Genomic DNA, 22,174 nt, shown 5'->3' with positions numbered 1-22,174 from the left:
CAGTTGGTGGCAGAGAAACGTGAGAGAAAGAAGAACGCAACAGCAACCACAGTAATGCAGACTTCCCAGTATGTCTGCACCAACTGCAGTAGGGACTGTCACTCACGTATAGGCCTGCACAGCCACAGCAGACGTTGCGAACAGAGACAGGCAACACCCCAAGGGCGCTATTCGCATGGTCTTTCGAGACCGAGTCGCCAATGAGATGAGAAAAAAATTAAATGTCGATAAACGTATCTGGAGTCTGACTGGTCTAGTAATTTTCTGTCGTATTGCAATCACCACAAAGTCCTCCTTCATCGTTTTCCCCTCGGCTTTTGTAATTCTTAAATTTGTGAACTTGTACATACACCAATACTCTCGTAGAGCTCGTTGAGATATAACTGAAATATTGTTAAAGCTACACGCACACACACACACGCACGCACGCACACACACACACAATCAAACAAACAATAATCAGTTCTTACTTATATTCAAAAGAGGATTTAACACCTAGAACAAGGCTATATACGGTATTACTCAGGATAATTCATCTCACCTTTGCTGCCATTGAATACCTATTGGCGAGGTAAAGGTGATAACGCTAGAAGAACTTTTATCGCTGAGAGAATGTGATGACGATATTTAGCAGAGGGTTCCATTCTTATCAACGCATTTGATAAGCACGGTTAAGTCAAATGCCTTACACAAAGATGACTGATTCATCACCGAGATAAAATGTTTCGAATCTTATCAAAGTAATCCGCTTTAAAACAAATTGTAAAAGAAATCTATGCTTATTGCGCAACCTCAAACGACGCGTTCATTACATTTAACCAAGATATTATTGCAATGTTTTCGTTTTGTTTTGTACATACGGGTGTGTTGAAAGCTGTTTATTACAGAACGCTTGAGTGTACTCTATCAGTTTATTTTGACATCTGGTTCCTTTCGTGATGTCTTTTTATTGCTTTAAATAGAAGATAAATTTTATTTTGGATTTTGAATTACCATTCTCAGACGTACACAAAATATGTAGTTGAATGACTGAATACCGTATCCGTCACACCCCCTATACTTGGATCAGAGCGTCAAACCTTTTTTATTTTTTCCGCGGCCCTAAAATTTTTTTTTTTTTATGAGCCTCACGACCCCGTTTCGACATTTTGAAAAGTTTTGCCACCCTAAATATTAATCCTGGCAACCCAAAGCGACCTTCCAGACGTACTCGCAACCCTGATTTAGTTGGGAACTACCGAATTAGAGTATCCAACATATATTAAAATGGTTCATCTTCCAGAGTGTAAAACAACCGGAATGAATCCCTTCAACTTTTTGTTCGCTGAATGCAAACCTAGAACGCTGTGTTGAAAGAAAACTGTGCCCCACCAAGGAAGCGGCGTAGGCGGATAAATTGTTTTATTTGTTGGATTCACTGCATTATAGCGGTTGGTTTTCTATGTATCTCAAGTCATATAGAAAGTTTTTGTGACGAACAGTGTACACATACAAAACTCGTGCTAAGGGGCCCTGAGTGGTCTGAAGCGCTCTCCGTTACGGATCACTGGCATCTCACCTGTGTCTGCGTGGGTTCGAGTCTCGGATTCAGCCAATGTGGGTATGCGAGAAAGCTTACCAGTAGATTCTCGTGGGTCTGTGGTTCTTTCTAGAGTTTTCCAGGGTTCTTCCTCCACCATTAATACTGGCCGCCATGTATAGTCTATCGTGTGCTGAAAAATGGCGTTAAACACCACCACCACAACATAAAAAAAAAAAAACGTGCTTTCATTTATGCCAGGAGTTGGCTTGATAATTTAGGCCGTCGCTGAAGAAACAATTTCACCTTACATACGTCACTCTCTCAAACGTACATAATGACTAGTGAGCGCATATTAAAATCGGCTTCTTATATCAACAAAAAGAAACAAGATTTGTACTAGGAATTAGTATTGAAATCGGTCTCTTATATCAACAAAAAACAAGAATTGTACCAGAAGATATATTAAATTCGGCCTCTTATATCAACAAAAACAAGATTGGTTTTATGAACTAATATTGAAATCGGCCTCTTATATCAACTGAAGAAAACAAGATTGGTACCAGGAATTATATCAAAATCGCCCTCTAAAATCAACAAATTCAATATTAGTTATCTATTTAGAAAAATGTCGTTCAAAGGTCAAAGTTTTAAAAAGTTTGACGTATGTATTTATTTGGCAGAATATTTAATACAAAAAGTCTACATAACTTATTCAATAATGATGGCATCAAAACCGAAATTACGTGTTGAAACTGACCGATGGAGTACAGTTCCAAATGAAGAACGAAAATGTATCAAATGCTAGAATAACGTTTTGGGGGACGACTTGCATTACTTCAACAATCTCCTCTCTCTCTCTCTCATCTATATCACACCATGATGGTTTCGTATATGATAAGACTTTTAACTGTACCTGATTCAAGTGCCATACATGTGTGACCCGAGTGGGTGAAGGACAGAACCCAAGACAAGTCACCAAATGACAAACAACCTCTAGGACAAACCACACCACGCTCAGCAAAACAAAATAACGGACATATTACCCTCCCCCTCCCCCCCGCCCCTCCCCCGCCGATCTAAATTTTTAAACCGTGACAAATATTCTAGGCTATTTCGAAACGTGATTAGGGGTAAAAGAAGAAACATTACCTATCATCAACATATCCTATATCTTTTATTTTAATTATGGAATTTCATGTTTATCCAGAACAATCATTGCTTAACTTTTAAGTACTTCCAAACATATAACAACAATGGTCAAATACAGTAAACTAAGTACATAAGAAAGTAAATTGACAAAGCATGTGCGTAGGAAATTAGTCATAAAGTAAAAGAAGATCATCAGGCATCTTAATCTCCTTGTCTACCATACGTCTTTTATCTGCTAAAGGGAAGCCGACAAAAAACTTCAAAGAGCCCAAGCCGACACACAAAGATGTATATCTTGCATGGTTAAAAAGTTTTAATAGGGTTAAATTTAGACGGGGAGGGGATTATGTGCAATCTTTTATTTTGCTGGGGGGGATTTTGTCCAAGCGTGATTTTGTCCTAGGAGGATTTCGTCCAATGGTTTTTGTCTGTACTCCGACCTGAGTTGGATTCTTTTTCCAGTCAAGTCTTGTTATATTCTTTTCTGTGAGATATATCTTTCATTCACATAAAACGTGAAAATATAAACTTGTTTTCCCTAAATTGACCACTAATTACATGCGCAATTAGCTGTATCCTCTTTAAATTAATACCCATGGATTTACCACCAGTGCAATCAACGTAAATCAAAGTCTTAAATGCAAAAACAAAAGAAGGCAATGCCACTACACCGTTTTGAAACCATGACTACAGGCCGCTCGTATGTTTCTAAACCATGACTACAAGACGCTCGTATGTTTTGAAACCATGACTACAGGCCGCTCGTATGTTTCTAAACCATGACTACAAGACGCTCGTATGTTTCTAAACCATGACTACAAGACGCTCGTATGTTTTAAACCACGACTACAAGCCGCTCGTATGTTTTGAAACCATGACTACAAGCCACTCGTGTGTTTTGAAACTGATTGATTGATTGATTGGATATACGTCGCGTGCGCCCAGAAGGGCATGTGGGACGGTTGAAACCATGACTACAAGCCGCTCGTATGTTTTGAAACCATGACCACAAGCCCATCGTATATTCTGAAACCATGTCTACAAGCCGCTCATATGTTTTGAAACCATGACTACAAGCCGCTCGTATGTTTTGCAACCATGTCTACAAGCCGCTCATGTTTTGAAACCACGACTACAAGACGCTCGTATAAATTCTAAACTTTACTGTTCATTTGCAAAAACCTGAAAATGTCATTTTTATCCTTAATTGACCACCAATTACAGGCGCAATTGGCTGAGGTCTCATTATGTTAATAGCGTTTGTAGAATAAATTGATGCTCGTTAACAGTATCAAGTAGAATCTTTTAAATACAAAAGTACAAATGAATTGTGCCTATTTAAACTGAGGAAAATAGTTTTGTAATTAATGTGATTTCTTGCTGATAATTGTGTGTGTGTGTGTGTGTGTGTGTGTGTGTGATTTAGATTTTTAACGTAGCTTTAATAAAAAAAAATTCAGTCATATTGCTGCGATGTCAGCAGTGTGACAGATTATAGTGATGTCTAACACTGGGGCATCATACCGCATAGATGTAGCATGATGTCCCACCCAGTCACATTATCCTGACACCAGACCGACCAGTCCTAACACTAACCTCTTAATGTTGAGCGCCAAGCGAGGCAGCTGTTAGTACCATTTTTGTAAGTCTTTGATATGACTCGGCCGGGGATCGAACCCACGACCTTTCGCTTCCCAGGCGGCTTGCTGATAATAGATGCATTTGTATTTAACTTAAAACATTTCACGTGCATAAGTAATATATTTTTACAATATTTATTTATTTTTAAACTCTTTTGGGTCTCTCGAATGTGAAAATAATCTTCAGAAGCCTCAGACAGCTTTCTTGGCTCATCTCGACTTTCTCACTTTTGCGCTGAAAGAGTTATCCCAGGCTGATCTTGACTTTCTCGTACTTGTAGTGAAACAGCTGATGTTATCTCAGGATCACTCGTGTCTTTTTTTTTCAAACTCGATAACATCAAATTGTGCTAATACTTCATTTAGTGTATAATATAATAAATGAAGTCGTCATCGTCTATTTGCTTCTTCTGTTGTTGTTTTTATTAACCTCAACAAGGTAAGATCACTTCTTGATTTAAAATTTGATTTACTAGAGTACACAATTTCTCCGTATATATGATAAGAACACAATTACTTTTACTATATATTCTCTACATTTATTTCTCAGTACTGAACTTTCCTTTGTTTCCAAATGATAATAACTCATATCTCAATCTAAAGTACTTTCAAAGATGAACTGACGGCTAAGTTCTTGGCATAAGTTTACCGTCATTTCTTTTAGAGGCTGGACTGTAAATAAAACAATGTGCAATGGAAAACAGATTTCACTTCCGGATCATCACCAAGACTTTATTACTCGCTGTGCACTGTCGCCGAAACAAACAACCACACCATAAGCTCATATCATAAAGAATGAACAATTATCTTTAAATCCAAATCAAGAATGCCTAGATCTATCTTTTGTATCATCACCAAAAGGAGAATGCTCTAGAAATAGACTGGAACTGTATTCGTACCACTTAGAGTATCACGATCAGAGCACACCTCCCCGCTGCTCTGTACCCTACACTGGCTATCCATTCGATCCAGAATCAAGCACAAAATTTGTTCTCTGTGCTACGTTTCACTGTCGGGCTCTAGTCCAACATACCTATCCGATCTCACCCATGTGTACACACCAGCAAGATACTTACGCTCCTCTTCTGACAATCGTATACTCATTATTCACACTATGAAAACAATGTCATATGGACAGCGTTCTTTTGCATACCAAGGCCCAGCAACGTGGAATGAATTGCCCACTGAACATAGACACGAAGACACAGTGATCACATTCAAGAGGGCTCTCAAAACTCACTTATTTCGACTGCATGAACAAACTTAAAGACCTAATAATGTTTCCTACCTGAAATATTCTCAGTATGTTTTTTTTAATTTTTTAAAATGTTTTTCTAATTTCATGGTGTTTGTTTTTGTAATAATATTATTATATGTTTTTTATCTTATAGGTGTTGTCTAATGTTGTAAAGCGCCTAGAGCTTCTAAAGATTAGGCGCTATACAAAGTCCTCATTATTATTATTATTATTATTCTTGGGTACTGAATCAAAACTAATAACTGTGATCTGATTCCACCCTTTGAGAATATATTGATTCAGCCTTCAATTTCTGCAGACGGAAGAGTCACATCACATAGCACTTCCGGTCACAAACGCACACGTTGTATCATGGCCGGACAAATTTTAATTTGATTTGGAAATGATTTTGAGTAATATCTCTTTCGATGGCCATAGAAAGGACAGTTTGTGTTTTAAAGAAAACAAACAAATAAAGATAAAAAGGTATGAACTTCATATCATCAACTGTTTCTGTTTGAATCCATTTCCACAACAAAGTCTTATTTCTGCATCTGCTGATGTGTTCGTGGTAGTAGTAACCTCTGCTGGCGTTTCGATGGTTTTGAGAGTTGATGTAGTCATATAAGGTTTATAAATCTTGGGTGATGAAGGTATCTTTTCTGTTCTGTTGGGCAAAGGAAGTCTCATTTCTCTCAGAAGCTTTAGCTCTTCCAAAATATCTTGTAACAAACGAACCGTTCGTTTTTAATCTCATCTTCCTGTTCAATGTCGAACGTTTTCCTCTTCACTTTTTCTTCTTGCTTTTTTAGTTTCCTCTTTTTGTCGTTGTTCTTGAACGAATAACCGCTCTTCTTCTGTCTGACGCTGCTTCAAGCTCTTTAACCCTTTCTTTCTTTTGAAATCATCATACACTGGATGGAGAAGGATGTAAAAGTGGTACTACCGCGCATTCAAAGTTTTATTGCGGTTACGACAGGAACTCGCACGAAACCAAACTGAAGTTATACTCCACTGGAAAAAGTCTTGCAACAGAAGCAACAACAACAACCGTAGTAGTCATGCTATTAGTCATATAATGTGATGGCGGCAGGCTCATCCCAATATATCGTCTTCGTGTTATTAGCCATGGGTATTGTACCGGAACTCTTACGCATTGGTAAATCGTATGAATGCTGGTGCGTATATTTATTATAACTGACGTCACGCGTCCGCTGTCTTCTGTTTGGAAAAGAGACGACACACCCTAATTTAATAGTCTCACACGCATTCTGATTGGTAGAACGCCTGAGTTGGATTTTTAAAAATATAAAATCCGATACTGTATATAGAGGCGCACTGACACCTGTCCTGAAGACTACCCGACAAGATATGGGAAAGCGTGGAGCGTGGAGTCGTCGACTATCGTTCCAAGAATTTTCTTCAGTACAGGCTCCCTGGTGTATGTCAAGGCATCGTGGGCCATTACAAAAATTATATATACCGTTATACGGAAGAGACGAGGGTGCCTACTTTAAGGACCGCTTGTAAGGAGAAGTTTGCGAAGAATAACTGTGAAGAGGTGTGGTATAGGTTAACTAGCTTCTTTTGTTCCAAACACCAACAGTCATTTTTTTTTGTCAAATCCAGATACCTAAAAAAGAGATATACTAATCAAAGCTTTGCCGATATGTGTGCATATGTTTTGTATATGTCTACACTCATAACCCAGCTAAAATTAAAAGCCCTTACCACTCTTGTGTGAGTGAGAGTATAGTATCTGTGTGGGTATATTGTATCTATAAACACTCCTACCCTTGCTCACTGGTGATAACGTTTGTGTGCATGTAAGTATACCTTGTATATAAACACTTCCACCCACTTAATTGGATAGTCGGGTCTGTATTAGATAGAAATACAAAAGTGTGAGCTGAATAGTATATTAAACGGTGGTATGTTTAATAGTATGTCAGAAAATGGTGTGATGGATAGTAATCAATAAGTGTGTGTTGGATTGTATATCAAAACGTATGTGCTGGATGGTAATACAAAAGTGTGTGTTGGATAGTAATCAAACAGAAATAGGTTTTGGATAGTATCAACAAATTTCAACATTAGATTTCCCGTAAGTGCCCACGACTTTTTCAAAATGGAAACAACCTATAACAGTCCCCAAATTAGCATTACATTTCCCGTATGTACCTATAGGGGGTTTCACGGTTAGTATCTCCCCTTGAAAACACCATAGGGCATCTCCGTGCAACTCACTTCTGGATAGTTCAGTCAATTAAGATTGGATATCTAGATCAAGAAAATGTGACAGACCGCTCACATTATGCAAGCAGGATGAATATCTCACTATCTTAAAAAGAAATTCTACCATTATTTGATCAATTGTTTTTACATCTTTTTCCCACTAACTGGCGTTGCTCCCAGCTTTCAAATAAATATTTTCTGCCCATTTCAGAACTTTATTATCGTTCCATTACTACCTTATGCTCTAGTTTGCATTATTTGATTGTGCGAAAGTGTATCGCTGCGTAAAAAGTTCTTGCAACTTATCTCGCTTGAAGAATAATGAAAATATGTTTATTTTCTTACAGCTTCAATCATATTAGTTATTGGAGATTGAACGACAACGAGAAAAAAATTATAACTTCTTAAGGTTCTTTTATTATTGATTTAGACTGTTGTTTTTCTATTAATGTTCATTATATTTTTCATGAAATAACTTAAGTGTTTATTTTCAAAATGCACAAATGTCAACCACGCTTGAACAGACAGGCACACGTACGATTCTCCTTGATGATTATTTTAATTTTATTTCCTTGGACGATTGGAAATTTTAGAGTATACATTTTGGAAAAATATCTATGTTAGACACACTGTGCATGTATAGGACATTTGTGGCTCTCACCTATCTGCCTGTCTGCCTGTCTGTTTCATTTCATCAGGTGTATATGTATGTATATCCTTGAATGAATGTGTGTTCGCATACGTATAAAATGATGCTACGATAGAAAGAGTGACTAATAGATAAAGACAACAAATATGAATATTTGTGAGTATCCATTTATTACTGACTTGAAGAACATGTTCTTACAAGCAGTCTCTTTTTTAAATCATACTGTTTGCAATTTTACATCCGGTAACTCCGTTGCAACCGTGAAACCCCCTATACTGTCTCACACATGTTAAACCTATGGACCTTGTTTTAGCATACGATTTCCCTATGTACCCAGAGTGGCTCATTTGAAGTAAACTCTAATAATGTATCCCCATCTGAGGTCAACCACTTCTAGCAATGTTACCACTTTAGCATCAGTTTTAAGTTCCCGTATGTACCTATAGTAGCCCCCTACAGGGTAATGTTAATTCCAGTACGGACATACAGCTGTCCATGTTGTCCTTAGTAAGTCCCTAATATACAGGCAGACAATGTGACATTAATGTAATTTTTACAAATTTATTATGAATCAAAGAGCTAAATATAGATCACAATGCGTATTTTGTGTTTGAATTACCTGTAATTCACGATGACACCACTCTCTCCACAGAAATCATACCACACTTTCAGTATAAGCTCACTCGACAGTTGACCGCTCCGGTGGCCTAGTGGTTAGAGAGTCCGCCTCGGATGCGGGAGGTCGTGGGTTCGATCCCCGGCCGAGTCATACCAAAGACTTACAAAAATGGTACTAACAGCTGCCTCGCTTGGCGCTCAGCATTAAGAGGTTAGTGTTAGGACGGGTCGGCCTGGTGTCAGGACAATGTGACTGGGTGGGACATCATGCCATATGTCTGCGGCATGATGCCCCAGTGCTAGACATCATTATAAACTGCCACACTGCAGACATCGTAGTGATATGACTGAAAAATTGTTAAAGCTATGTTAAAAATCTAAATCACACACACACACACACACACACTCACTCGACAGTATGAATGATTATGTCATCCGATGCAAGTAATTGGTTATGCTAAATTTTTTTGATTTATGTACTATATACATGCGACGGTGGCAAAACATTAGAATTGCCTGTTAGTTCATTTTTGGCGAATTTGTATCCAGTTGTAAACGTGAAAGAAGAGACAATATGCTTCGTATAGTTTAAATGTATGCTTCATACAATATTTCACTGACATCCTCTTTTGTACGCATTTTGGTCTTCTTTGCTTACGCAAAAGAGAACTCCCTGGTTGGACTTTCTTTCTTAACGTCATACAGAACGTGTTATCGTCATAACAGAATGGAGTACCAGGCACGAATGATATAAACAGAATGGGGTGCGTAATACTATTGGATTGACATCTGCAGATTGTCTTATTTTTTCTCTGGACATTCTTTATTATAATGAAGTTAGAGATATCCAGCAGTTACAATTGCTTTGTTAGTGTTCGCCATACGCTCTTTATAGCTTGTAGTACCGTTTCCTAGTCCATGGTCATACAATTTAATAATTCGTAACTTTGAGGTGAATCCAATAAAGAAATTACAAATGACCGGGCTAATTTTCTTTTGTGACCTCTCACTCAGTCATAGTCTGGTACCCTGCTTCGTATGCTCCCTGCTTTGCATTCCGCTATGGGGACAGAAGCCAATTTTTATGTACAAATCTAATGCCGAACACAGCGACATAGTATAAAAAAAAATGATAAAAAATCAAATACACAAGTGAAGTAAAAAAGGTCCATAGTTTTGGATACCTATATTAAAACAAAGCAACAAACTATTATCCACTTGACCAGAGAAGTCACTGACAGGTCATAGCAAAATAAGTTTATTCACCCCAACCCCAATTTTATACCTGCAATTTTCAGGTACGAAGGTCATTTTTGCTCACAGTACAAACACAAGCCCTTTTCCTAGATGACAGTTCTGCACAATAGTGTATATTAAACAGGCCGATGCAACTGAAAATAGTTGTCATCCAGGCCGTTTTGGAAATTTTCTGCTTGCCCCAAACCCATGTGTTTACTGTTATGGGAGGCTAGCTCTTCTTCCTAGCCGACTATTGGTATTTTACTATCAACATACTGCATAGTATATATGGAAGGTGTACATGCCTGACATCAGTTTTGAATAACAACGCAAGCCCGAAACACCTACTTCACAAATATACCCATAGCTTTAATTAGTAAACAATAATAGCTGAAAAAGTCACACCATAGCCTTAAGTTCAGAAACTTGCCAGGGGCCAATTTACGAAACCGGACCCTGCCACCTATGCGACGTCAGGCGAGCGCCTAAGCCATGTTATCACGTGATCAAAACAAATGGCCTTAGTCGAAGAAATCTCGGTAATCTGAGTATAGTGGAGTGCGACGCTTGGAGCATACGAAGCAGGGCACCAAACTAACTCAGTCTTTGAGTCAATCGAATCGTACAAATAGTCGAGATGATCCGAAATGAGACAAACTTTTGCCTCGCAGAAATAATCGAGGAAGTTTCGAATGATTAGAAAGTAAACGGTGGTTGTAATGACCTCCTTTTTGTCTAAACACGAGCTGCCAAGTTTGTGGAATATGTAGTATAAGGCGAGACATCATTCAATAGATTTTCGTGTTGCTTCCTTTTTAGTACCGACCTTCAAATTGGGATCAAATTACAAGCACGGAAAGTGGAAAATCGCTTCATTTTGTTACGATTCTATGACATAAATAAAGTAACAGAAAGAAGTGAAACCAATAATTTAAGTAAAATCAATAACGTTTATTTTTGTATCTCTACAATACAAGAGAAAACACAAGAGACACTTACAGAGTTGTAAAATGAATCCCACATACTCCTAAATGTAATATCATACGTCCAAAAGTATAGATATTTTCGAACAAATTCCAGTAGTCTTACATTTGCTAATATACAACAGTGATGCAATCCAGAATGTCTTTAAATGAGCTCACAATAATTCCAAAATGAGATGTTAATCCAAAGTCAATGAGTACTTAGTAATTCTAATGAGTAATTTAAATCAATAATCCCCTTTGAATTATATCTAAACACATTTGTTGATTATGATAAAAAAGATTCCCACAGACTGACCAAAACTGGAATTAATTATTTGTTTACAACGTCCCTATTTATTATCATTTTTAATCGACCTAGACATGATTCGTTCTAATGGAAAATCCCAAACAAACTGTAAACAAGTCTGTTCCAAAAAGCTACGTCAATATCTTCTTTTTTTACAACTTACATTCATGGACAAAAGTTAGCTATGTACAAAAGTTGTTTACAAATGACCATTATCGCAACGTACAACCTACACTCATGGACAAAAGTCAAGCACACGCTAGAGATACACATAACAATTTGGACTGATTTGATGTTTCATTCAGTACTTAACACGAGTTCACTCAGGTACTTTTCCAAGTATCAACTTTATTTTTGAACATCCATGAACTTTGGAAGAGCTTTGACGCATAATGACGTGGTTGCGACTTATGCCCCTTTTTAAAGAATGAAAATTAACAATTTTCAATTAACAATTCTCATAACTTTAATAACAGTCCAGTGGAAGAAAACGGTAAAGACAACGAAACGTATATGAAGCCTTTGAAAATCTTTAAAGATTTACGACCTGCAGTAAATCGGCAGCGCAAGTTAAGTTTTTTTTTCTTCTTGCGGAAACTGGTGTAATCTCAGGAATTGCATTTTCTGAACAAAAAAAAAAAACACAATTCATCAACATATTTTTTCTTTGTGCATTTTATAGAAGGAGTCTATGATCTCTAAGCTGTGCAAATTTGACGCATTTTTAATTACTCAACTGCTATATATGGGCAGTTAGTGTCCGTGTACTTTGTCTAATAGTGTTTTTTTTAAAATATATATTTTTTATGTAATGACCCTTGGGAATAAATATTGAACAAAGAGCAGAGCAAATAAATAAACAATTTGATTAATATAAAAAACACAAAAACCCCAACCAAAACCATAAACTTCACAAACCCAGTCCCCCGCCCCAACAAAAGAAACTATGCAGCTTGTATTGATTTTGGGTCGCTTGAACTATTGGTTATGTTACAAAAGTTATGAAATTTGTAAAATGTTCAATATTCTAAGTTTCGATTATCATTAAAAAAAAATTATGTCGTATAATCTGATCACACGTAATGAACTTTATAGCTAAACTGTTTTTTTTTTTGGTACCTTAAGCTTTTTTTAACGTCAACTGCATAACTATTACAACCACAAAAATAATAATCTTGATATTAAACAAATATACACTTTATCGATTTAAATTTTGTATCCTACGTTACGGGTTTGGGGATAGGCACATGCAAGTAAATATCATCATTTGTCCCAGATAACGATTTCCTGTACAGTTAAAATGAAACATATACCTGATTATATATTATTAATCGGTCTGCGTTATCCGAAGAAAGAAAGAAAAAAAAAACAACGTATTTAATGACTTATCACCTAATTAAAAAGATGAAAAAATTTCAGATGAGTAAATAATCTATCAACTAACGCGTTTAAACGTACCTTTGAAAATCTGTAATGTAGTTTTAACGTGTTAAAATACTTTTCTAACGTTTGATTACATTATACTAATACTACTACTACTACTAATTATTATTATTATCATTATTATTATTATTATTGAGAATGTTACTTTCTTTAATAAAAAAGAGCTAATGTAGAATTTGACAGTATAAGGCAGTAAGATCGTTAAAAAGTTTTCAAACGGAAAAAGTTATATATTTTATCCAAAAAAAAATCTAAAGGTTAAAATTTTTTCACTTCCTACATGATCTGAACAATCGATCCGTCAAGAAGCACCCCCCCCCCCCCGAGTTTATATCTCTCGATAGGTAAATACCGTATGATTATATTATTACTTAATTATTTACTGTCTAAGTTCCTGCTTAGATCAGTGGAGGTTTGATTTCAAGTTTGATTTGTAAAGTGAACCGGTAAATTTCCTTGTGACATAGAAGTCGCAGAAAACTGAAGGAAAATGTCCCCAGGGGTTACCTTGCATGGAAGATAACGTGGTTTTCAAAACGTTTTCCTCCCGGCTGTAGCGTCTGTCCGTGGTCAATGTCACGCAAATACCCTTATGGCACTTCTGATTGAACTTTAACCCTTAAGATATGATTTGGGTGATCCGTAGATGTGCGCAATTGTCTTAAAATCCGATTGATAGCTGAGGCCTGGCTTAGTAGGTGAGAAAAGAGGGACGGAGGTGGGGTGGGGAGTTTGGGGGATGACGGAGGTTTGCTTTACCTTTTAGTTTCAAAAAGAGGACATCTCTCACTGGCTCTCCATATATATATATATATATATATATATATATATATATATATATATATATATATATATATATATATATATATATATCACTCATGTCTTTACATCATAATTAATGACTAAGACAACAGGAAACTGGCGAATATTTACAGATACCCGATCCGAGATTGGTAAACAGGCCACCCTGATTATTTTCTGTCATCCAATTGTGTACCTGAATTTGATATGTTAATGGCAAGTTTGCATGCAACAACAAATACCGTACAATATACCCTGGAAGCTTTGACTTGTCAGAATGTGTCCTGGCTTGTGAAAATTGTCAGTGATGCATTTTCATTTACAGGTGCGCGGTTAATGGCAACCCCTTTATGAGCCTCACCTGGACTGAGTTGAAAACGAGGCCATGAGAGTGTAAATACGATGATTGCTGTCAGGCACAGAACGGAGGGGTTGATTCAACTGCAATGATTGACTTACTCACATCAAAGAGGAAATCATACCGACAGTCATTATATAACAGATAAATAAGCTTGGTCGAGATAAAACACGTTATCACAACATTCATAGAGGTATTCCTTACATTTTTTGTGCTCGAGTCAGCTCACTAACGTGTCGAATTTCTGAGATGTCATTTCAGTCATCATTAATGCTTTGGACAGAAGTGATTCATGGGAATCAGTCACTGTTGAACTTTACGTGACAAGTTGGAATTTCATCATCGTTGGAATTTGTCTCTTTTGGGATTTTATTTCCCCTCTTCGATAAGGGTGTTTATTACATGGATTATTAGTTGCAAACCAAAAGTTGTTCTCTGTTGTCAAAAAAATTCCAACTTAGGATTTTGGATTACGTACCTGAAGTCTTGCAGCATCTTATCGTCAGAGATTATTATGGTTATTAGATGGGCTCCGATTGACTGTAGGATCTACCATCGTTTGTTCGCGGACTAGAATATGCAAGTATGACTGAAACATGCCAATGAAAGTCACAGTATGTTTCAACCAAGTGAAGGTTTTAGTGCCGTGCGGTGAGGGGGATATACTAGTCCGAGAACTCATCGATAAGGCTGTAACTCGATACAAAAAGGCGTCGGGCAAGGTAACATTCTTTATTTACCATTAATTCTAGTCTCAGTTCTAAACATTTACTCATTAAGGTAACACGTGTATATGTAGTGGATTGTACAGGTGGACCAGTTTTGTTTTCAAGATGGCGGAAATGATAGTCGCCATTTTGAATTTCCGTTCTAAATTGTAGGTATAGGGTAGATCCTTAGGGACGAGCCCCTCCCCCCATCCGCTAGTTAAAGCCATCCCAATCGCAAATTTATCGCGCACTGACGTTCCACCAGCGATATAGTGTCTGGAGTGCATATTTAATTGCTTTGATGATATAGTATACTAATTGTGTAATGTACAGTTGTATATAATTGAGTGACAGGTGTACACAAAACTTGTGAACTTGACAGGTGCGTGTCACACAGTGTTTACTCTAGCGTAACTAAGGCCATAAACACTCAATGCTGAATATTCACAAGATAAACCGACCAGACTCCATTTAAGCCAAGATCAAGAAAACCATTCTTAGTTCCTTTGAATAGTGTACGCATCCACTTTCTGTCAGTGTGTACACATCCTCCCCTATGTATCTGTGCGTGTGCATATGTATGTGTGTGTGAAGGTGTGCGTACAGTTAAAGTAGATGAAAATTGAATTCTTTATGTTTCCTGCCTTGCAAGTTTGGTTAAAGATACTGAAGTTTTATTAATAATATCTTGCAATGTAAAGTAATAATAATAATGATGAGAACTTTGTATAGTGCCTAATCTTTAGAAGCTCAAAGCGCTTTACAACATTAGACAACACCTGTAAGATAAAAAACATATAACAATATTATTAAAAAAACAAACACCATGAAATTAGAAAAAAACATAAAAAAAATAAAAAACATGCTGAGAATATTTCAGGTAGGAAACATTATTAGATCTTTAAGTTTGTTCTTGTAGTCGAAATAAGTGAGTTTTCAGAGCCCTCTTGAATGTGATCACTGTATCTTTGTGTCTAAGTTCAGTGGGCAATTCATTCCATGTTGCTGGGCCTTGGTATGCAAAAGAACGCTGTCCATATGACTTTGTTTTCATAGTGGGAATAATGAGTATACGATTGTCAGAAGAAAAGCGTAAGTATCTTGCTGGTATGTACACATGGATGAGATCGAATAGGTATGTTGGACTAGAGTCCGACAGTGAAATGTAGCACAGAGAACAAATTTTGTGTTTGATTCTGGATTGAATGGATAGTGTAGGGCTATTTGGTTTATGCCTTGAAAGTGATGGCGATTACTGTTATGCTGTTAAGCATCTTTGGCCACCAAGGTTATCAGTCTGTTTTGTTCCACACTGATGTGGAATTTAGTGGATAGATGACCCCTTAATAGTGAAGATGTCCCACGTTCATGTGGAATGTAGTGTGTGAAAATGTTAAAAATGTGTCAGTCTGTCAAACATCATCTGGCACAGGCTTAAGATTAATTTTACTTACTAAGGTTTTAAAGGACCAGTCTGTAGGCATAACATGTATTACTTTATAAAGTTTCAAAGGACCAGTCTGTAGGCATAACATGTATTACTTTATAAACTTTCAAAGGACCAGTCTATAGGCATAACATGTTTTACTTTATAAAGTTTCAAAGGACCAGTCTGTAGGTATAACATGTTTTACTTTATAAACTTTCAAAGGACCAGTCTATAGGCATAACATGTTTTACTTTATAAACTTTCAAAGGACCAGTCTGTAGGCATAACATGTTTTACTTTATAAACTTTCAAAGGACCAGTCTGTAGGCATAACATGTTTTACTTTATAAAGTTTCATACTGGTGTAGATTAACAATGTGTCAGTCTATGAAGTTTCATACTGGCATAGACTAACAGTGTGTCAGTCTATGAAGTTTCATATTGGCATAGACTAACAATGTGTCAGTTGATCAAGTTTCATCAGGCATTGGAGTAACATGTGACACTCAAGTATGACATTGAAATGTGGTACTCTGATGTTGGCATAGGCATAAAAATGGCAGTATCATGTTGGCATATGCTTAAAGTGTGGCATTTAATCAGTTGCCATGTGGCATATACATACAATGTGGCATTTTCAAGAATCATACTGACATGCTTAAAACATGCCTGTCTGTCAAGTCTCATTTCTGGCTTAGGCTTGAAATATGACACTATTAAGAATCTTACTGACCTACGAGTGAAATGGAATCTTTATCGGTTATCATCTGGCATATTGATAAAAATGTTGCACTTTATCAAGTATCATACTATCAAAGGCATAAAATTTTGTACTCTATCATATCACCTAGTACTGGCCTAAAATGTGGCACTCTAGTGTATCATCTAGCATAGGCTTAAATGTGGCACTTTAGTGTACCATCTGGCATAGACTTAAAATGTGGCACTCTAGTATATCATCTAGCATAGTCTTAAATGTGGCACTTTAGTGTACCATCTGGCATAGACTTAAAATGTGGCACTCTAGTATATCATCTAGCATAGTCTTAAATGTGGCACTTTAGTGTACCATCTGGCGTAGGCTTAAAATGTGGCACTAGTGTATTATCTGACATTGGCTTAAAGTGTGGCACTCCTGTGTTTGATCTGGCATAGGTTTAAAATATGGCACTCTAGTGTTTGATCTGGCATAGGCTTAAAATGTTTTACTCTAGTGTACCATCTGGCATTGGCTTAAAATGTGGCACTGATGTATCATCTGACATAGGCTTAAAATATGCACTTTTGTGTTTGATCTGGCATAGGCTTAAAATGTGGCACTAGTGTTTGATCTGGAATAGGCTTAAAATATGGCACTATTGTACCATCTGGCATTGGCTTAAAATGTGGCACTAATGTATCATCTGGCATAGGCTTAAAATATGCACTTTAGTGTTTGATCTGGCATAGGCTTGAAATATGGCATTCTAGTTTATGATCTGGCATAGGCTTAAAATATGGCACTATTGTACCATCTGGCATTGGCTTAAAATGTGGAACTCTTGTCAAGTATAGTCTTGAAAACCTGAAGTTAAGATTTTCAAGAAGTTAAGAAGTTTCAGATTCACAGTATTCGGTATATACAGTATCACTGCCTATTTTCGTCTGCTGCAAAGTCCAAGAATTCATCCTCATAGTCTGATAAAGTTATGAAATCCTCAGTCTAGTAAATCAGCTGACTCCCTTTCCTCACCGTCATGTGGATGCTTATTTAGATACTGAGCTTGGGCTTTTGTAAATAACACTTTGATCATTTAGTTCGTGAAATCTGTTGAATTTTGCAACTGAACACATCATCTGTGGCAATATCAAATAACCACTCTGTTACTTGCCACTGAACCACACTTGTGATGCAATCAAAAGGTTGTCATGTGGCAAAACAAGCTACAGGAATATTCTCATTTCTGCTTGGCACTGAAAAAAGTACACATATCTGAGGCTCAATCAGAAGGATTGTTGACTTGAAAACAAAGTGAGTGCTGCCTTAACAAACACTAGCAGAAAATTTGTAAATGGGTACCCCATGGCTCATTTTATTATGAATGGAGGGTATCTGAGCTGTTCTGGTAACCAGTGATATTACCATAATGGCTAATGTTATTAGTCAATGAGATGAAGTCTTATATCTTCACATTTGGGAGACTGAGCAGTGTGGCTGAAGAGCATCAGTGTGTGCAAAATGATTTGGGATGTAATTATAGGAATACATGTAATTGTAGTATAAATATAGAACTGACTTTTTGTATGAATGCAGGCCACAAATGACCAGAAGACCACATTTGGCCCACAGGACTTTAGTTGGACCACTCTGCCATAATCATTACGAGAGCTAGAGCACCATAAACGTTTGATTAGTAACATCATTGTATCTCTTGGAGGAGACAGAGGTTGAATCTTGGAAAGCAGTGAATGTTGTTACTTTAATTCTTGCATCTTTTCACTCCTTGATGTTGTCTTAGTGAGATATAAAAGTTTTTATTATGGTGGGATTTTTTAATAAAAAATTTGTATCAGTCTTGCGGTCGAGTCTCATTTCTACCATATCCAAACCTGTGCACCAGGATTTTTTTATATAGCTGGTTGTGTATGACAGTCATTCAGCAGAACATTAGTGTTGCACAAAATTAGCAGAAGAAAAGAGAGCAGTTGCAATATAGGAACTGTGGTTGCTCAGTTGGTCGAGTGTCAGACTTCTAATCCAAAGGTTGCAGGTTCAGTACCTGCCCAGGTCAGTCTTTGCTGGCATCTTAGGTGTGTCCTTAGCAAAGACAATTAGCTCCTCTTTCCTTGGCATCATATAGCCAATAAAAACAATTTGCTGAAATTGTTGTAAGACATAAAAAGGCAAAACAAAATCAGCCACAGATTATTCGTAGATTACTGGAGAAAATGAGTGTCTGTTTTTAATCCACTTGACCTCAGACTCTTGACATTTGCTTTATTATGGTGAATATTAGAGCTAGATCAGTTAATGCAGTTATTAATTACCATGTATACTGTTACATATAATTAAAAGCATATCTAATTAACAACTTCCCCAGAGCATTTGATGAAAGCAACAGATGGATTTAATTCAGTACTGTGCTCATGTTACCAACACAGATAGCCAGTTATGAAATAAAAGCCTATCATGAGAGCTTGAAAAAACTGTGCCAGAGAGATCAGCTTCTCAGCTTCCATTGTGCATGATGAGGTGTGTGATAATCTTATCTGTTTCCCTGAAACCTCATGTTTCTCAGCTGAAAGCACATTGGATTCATTATTAGTTTGCTGTTGTGTACTGTACTTGTCATCACATTTTTAAACCCAAAGCAGATCTTTAGAATAAAACCCTGGAACATCTGTGGAAAGAAAATAATTTAAAAAAAGCCTGTGGAAGTGGTAAGTTTCCATCTCTCTGCATGGATGAGTGGAATGATTCATTTTATCTTGATGCTGGCCATGTGGTTTGTAAACCTCCATGCCATCAGATAGCACAAGATAGATACACATGCAACAGGCTGAATTGTAAATGTACATCATGGGCATGTGTCTGTCATGGGTCAGAAGAGCTACATGTATCCCAGATCTAGTCCATTTTTGATGAGCCTGCATTGTTGAAGCTTGATATAGCTCTTTTGAGTTTGCGTGTTTCCAAAAGTCCAAAAGCATTTTGTACTTCATTAATGCGGTCAGTTTCTCCGTTACACTTGGCTACACAGCCCTGAATCTTCAGAATCAGGCAGAATTCCCATTGACTAAATGTGAAGGTTTCATTCCCATTTTTGCAGTAACAACCTTGTAAATAAACTTTTATACATGTTTTATGTGATATTGAACTAAAAAATATCTTCCGTTGTTTTAAAATTACTTTCTCTCTATAGATATATTTTTAAAAATTACTAATGTGCGGGGCCTCAGTGAGTGCAGGGCCCATTTGGGCCAAATCAGTCCAATCGGCCTAAGGCTGGCCCTGCATTCTTGCACATGATATTCCACAAAATTTCCTGTTACCCTTGAAAAAATTCATGAAAATTTGAAATGTAAGTGGGTTTATATTGATCTTACTGCCAGGTTGTTAATCTAGTGGCCTTTTTGCCTCTCGTGTGATGAATGTTGCCTTAGGCAACACATATTCATATTGCATTGGTCACAATGTCCACCCATCAATTTTTGGATAAAGTTTTTATAAAAAAAAGTTAAGTATGCCAGTGTACTTTCTGCACAGTTGTATGGTGGTGGTGGTAATGATGTGGTGTGTTGGATCAGCATTCCTAGAGAATGAAGCCAGTGAGGATTAAGTTTTCAGTTCAGAGCAATTATTTAGTTTTAGGTGAGAGGTCCATGATTATAGTTTTGAATCTGGCCAGTATCTACTGTTGCAATGGATACTCTGTTATTAGTTATTGCATTAAAGTTGAAAATTATGTTTAGAACTTTTGTTACTTGTGAATTGGCATGAGATCAGACATACTGAGTGCATGGAGCATCTTTATGGTGACAGATCAGAGGTCAAAAGTCAAGGTCACATGGTGATTTTTTAAAAATAGCTTTTGCAGTAAATTGTTTAAGGTGTATTATTTTATGAATATGGTTTAGCTTCAGTTAAAAGAACTGATTGTTAAAAGATTTTTTTTAAAATTTGACAGCGGATATGAAACACTCCAAGCCAGGCCTGGGCAACTTCCTCTAGTGGGTGGGCCAGATGAGTGATTTTTTAAAGCCACACCCAATGATGTAAATAAGCAGATAAAACCAGGTCACTGGCCAGATCTGGCCTTGTTTTTTTGCACATTTTGAAGAACACGTTATTAGACATGTTAAAGGCAAGATAGTGAATTTATTTACTGTTGCTAATATGGACTCTACACTTAGGTTCACCAAGAAAATAAGAGACTAAATAATATACAGATCAGAGGTCAAGTGGAAGATCATGGGATAAGTTATGGATCAAAGGTCATTTGGAAGATCATGGGATAAGTTATGGATCAAAGGTCAAGTGGAAGATCATGGGATAAGTTATGGATCAAAGGTCAAGTGGAAGATCATGGGATGTGTTTATGGATCAAAGGTCAAGTGGAAGATCATGGGTTAAGTTATGGATCAAAGGTCAAGTGGAAGATCATGGTATAAGTTTTGAATCAAATGTCAAGCAGAAGATCATGTGATGAGTTTATGGATTTGACACTTGCAGCATATATAATTTTATAGTTCTGTCCTGACAAAATGTAAGAAAATTTGTCTTTCAATATATGTACTCAGCAGGCATTGCTATGCTTAAGTATAAAAACCCTTTGCATCTGCTATTGGCATACTCTGGATTTGTATAACTTAACATTTATTGACTCCCACCTTTTCATGAAAAATGGTGGATACAGTGTCAGTGTATCTATACATTTATCCAATCCTTCCAGTCGATAACTTTATGGTCATTTGAGATAAGGGATGAAACTTGGCATACAGGTACATTGTGTTTGGGGTCAGGATTGGTTTTGGGGTCGGGATTACTTATTGAAGGGTTTATACCTGATCTATAGTGGTATTCAATTTATATTGGTTAGAAGCTATTGCCATTATATAATTCATTCTTGACCTGGTGGCTTGTTTATTTAACTTTTACCCAGATACAAATGACATGCCACTGAAGAGTACGATCTAGGACTTATTCTCTTGAAATGTTGAGATGTTAATGGAATCATATGGCACCTTTAGTTCATATGTTCATCTTCCATAAACGATCATATGGCAGCTTTAGTTATTTTAAAGGAATCAAGGCATACAAGTCTTAAAACAATCTTTCTCCAGATTATATCTCTAACCTAATTGAACAAAGATCATCAAATACTGAACATAA

The 22,174-nt window shown here is 36.8% G+C and overlaps 1 protein-coding gene across 6 annotated transcripts in view; it reads left to right on the top strand.

The window, feature by feature from the left end:
• Positions 1-14,211: 14,211 nt before the first annotated feature.
• The window catches only part of LOC149781024 (partitioning defective 3 homolog), a 146,875-nt gene continuing 138,912 nt past the window's right edge, over positions 14,212-22,174 (top strand). For all 6 annotated transcript variants that reach the window (XM_089938157.1, XM_089938153.1, XM_089938156.1 and 3 more), the window contains exon 1: positions 14,212-14,885. In XM_089938157.1, the coding sequence (XP_089794283.1) occupies positions 14,760-14,885 (126 nt within the window). In that variant the 5' untranslated portion in view covers positions 14,212-14,759. The remainder of the gene's footprint in view (positions 14,886-22,174) is intronic.

Source organism: Sinohyriopsis cumingii, chromosome 16, assembly GCF_028554795.1.
Source record: "Sinohyriopsis cumingii isolate HCF-2022 chromosome 16, ASM2855479v2, whole genome shotgun sequence".
Taxonomy (NCBI): domain Eukaryota; kingdom Metazoa; phylum Mollusca; class Bivalvia; order Unionida; family Unionidae; genus Sinohyriopsis; species Sinohyriopsis cumingii.
The sequence above is the reverse complement of the archived record's forward strand: the minus strand, read 5'-3'. Positions and strand labels throughout refer to the sequence as shown.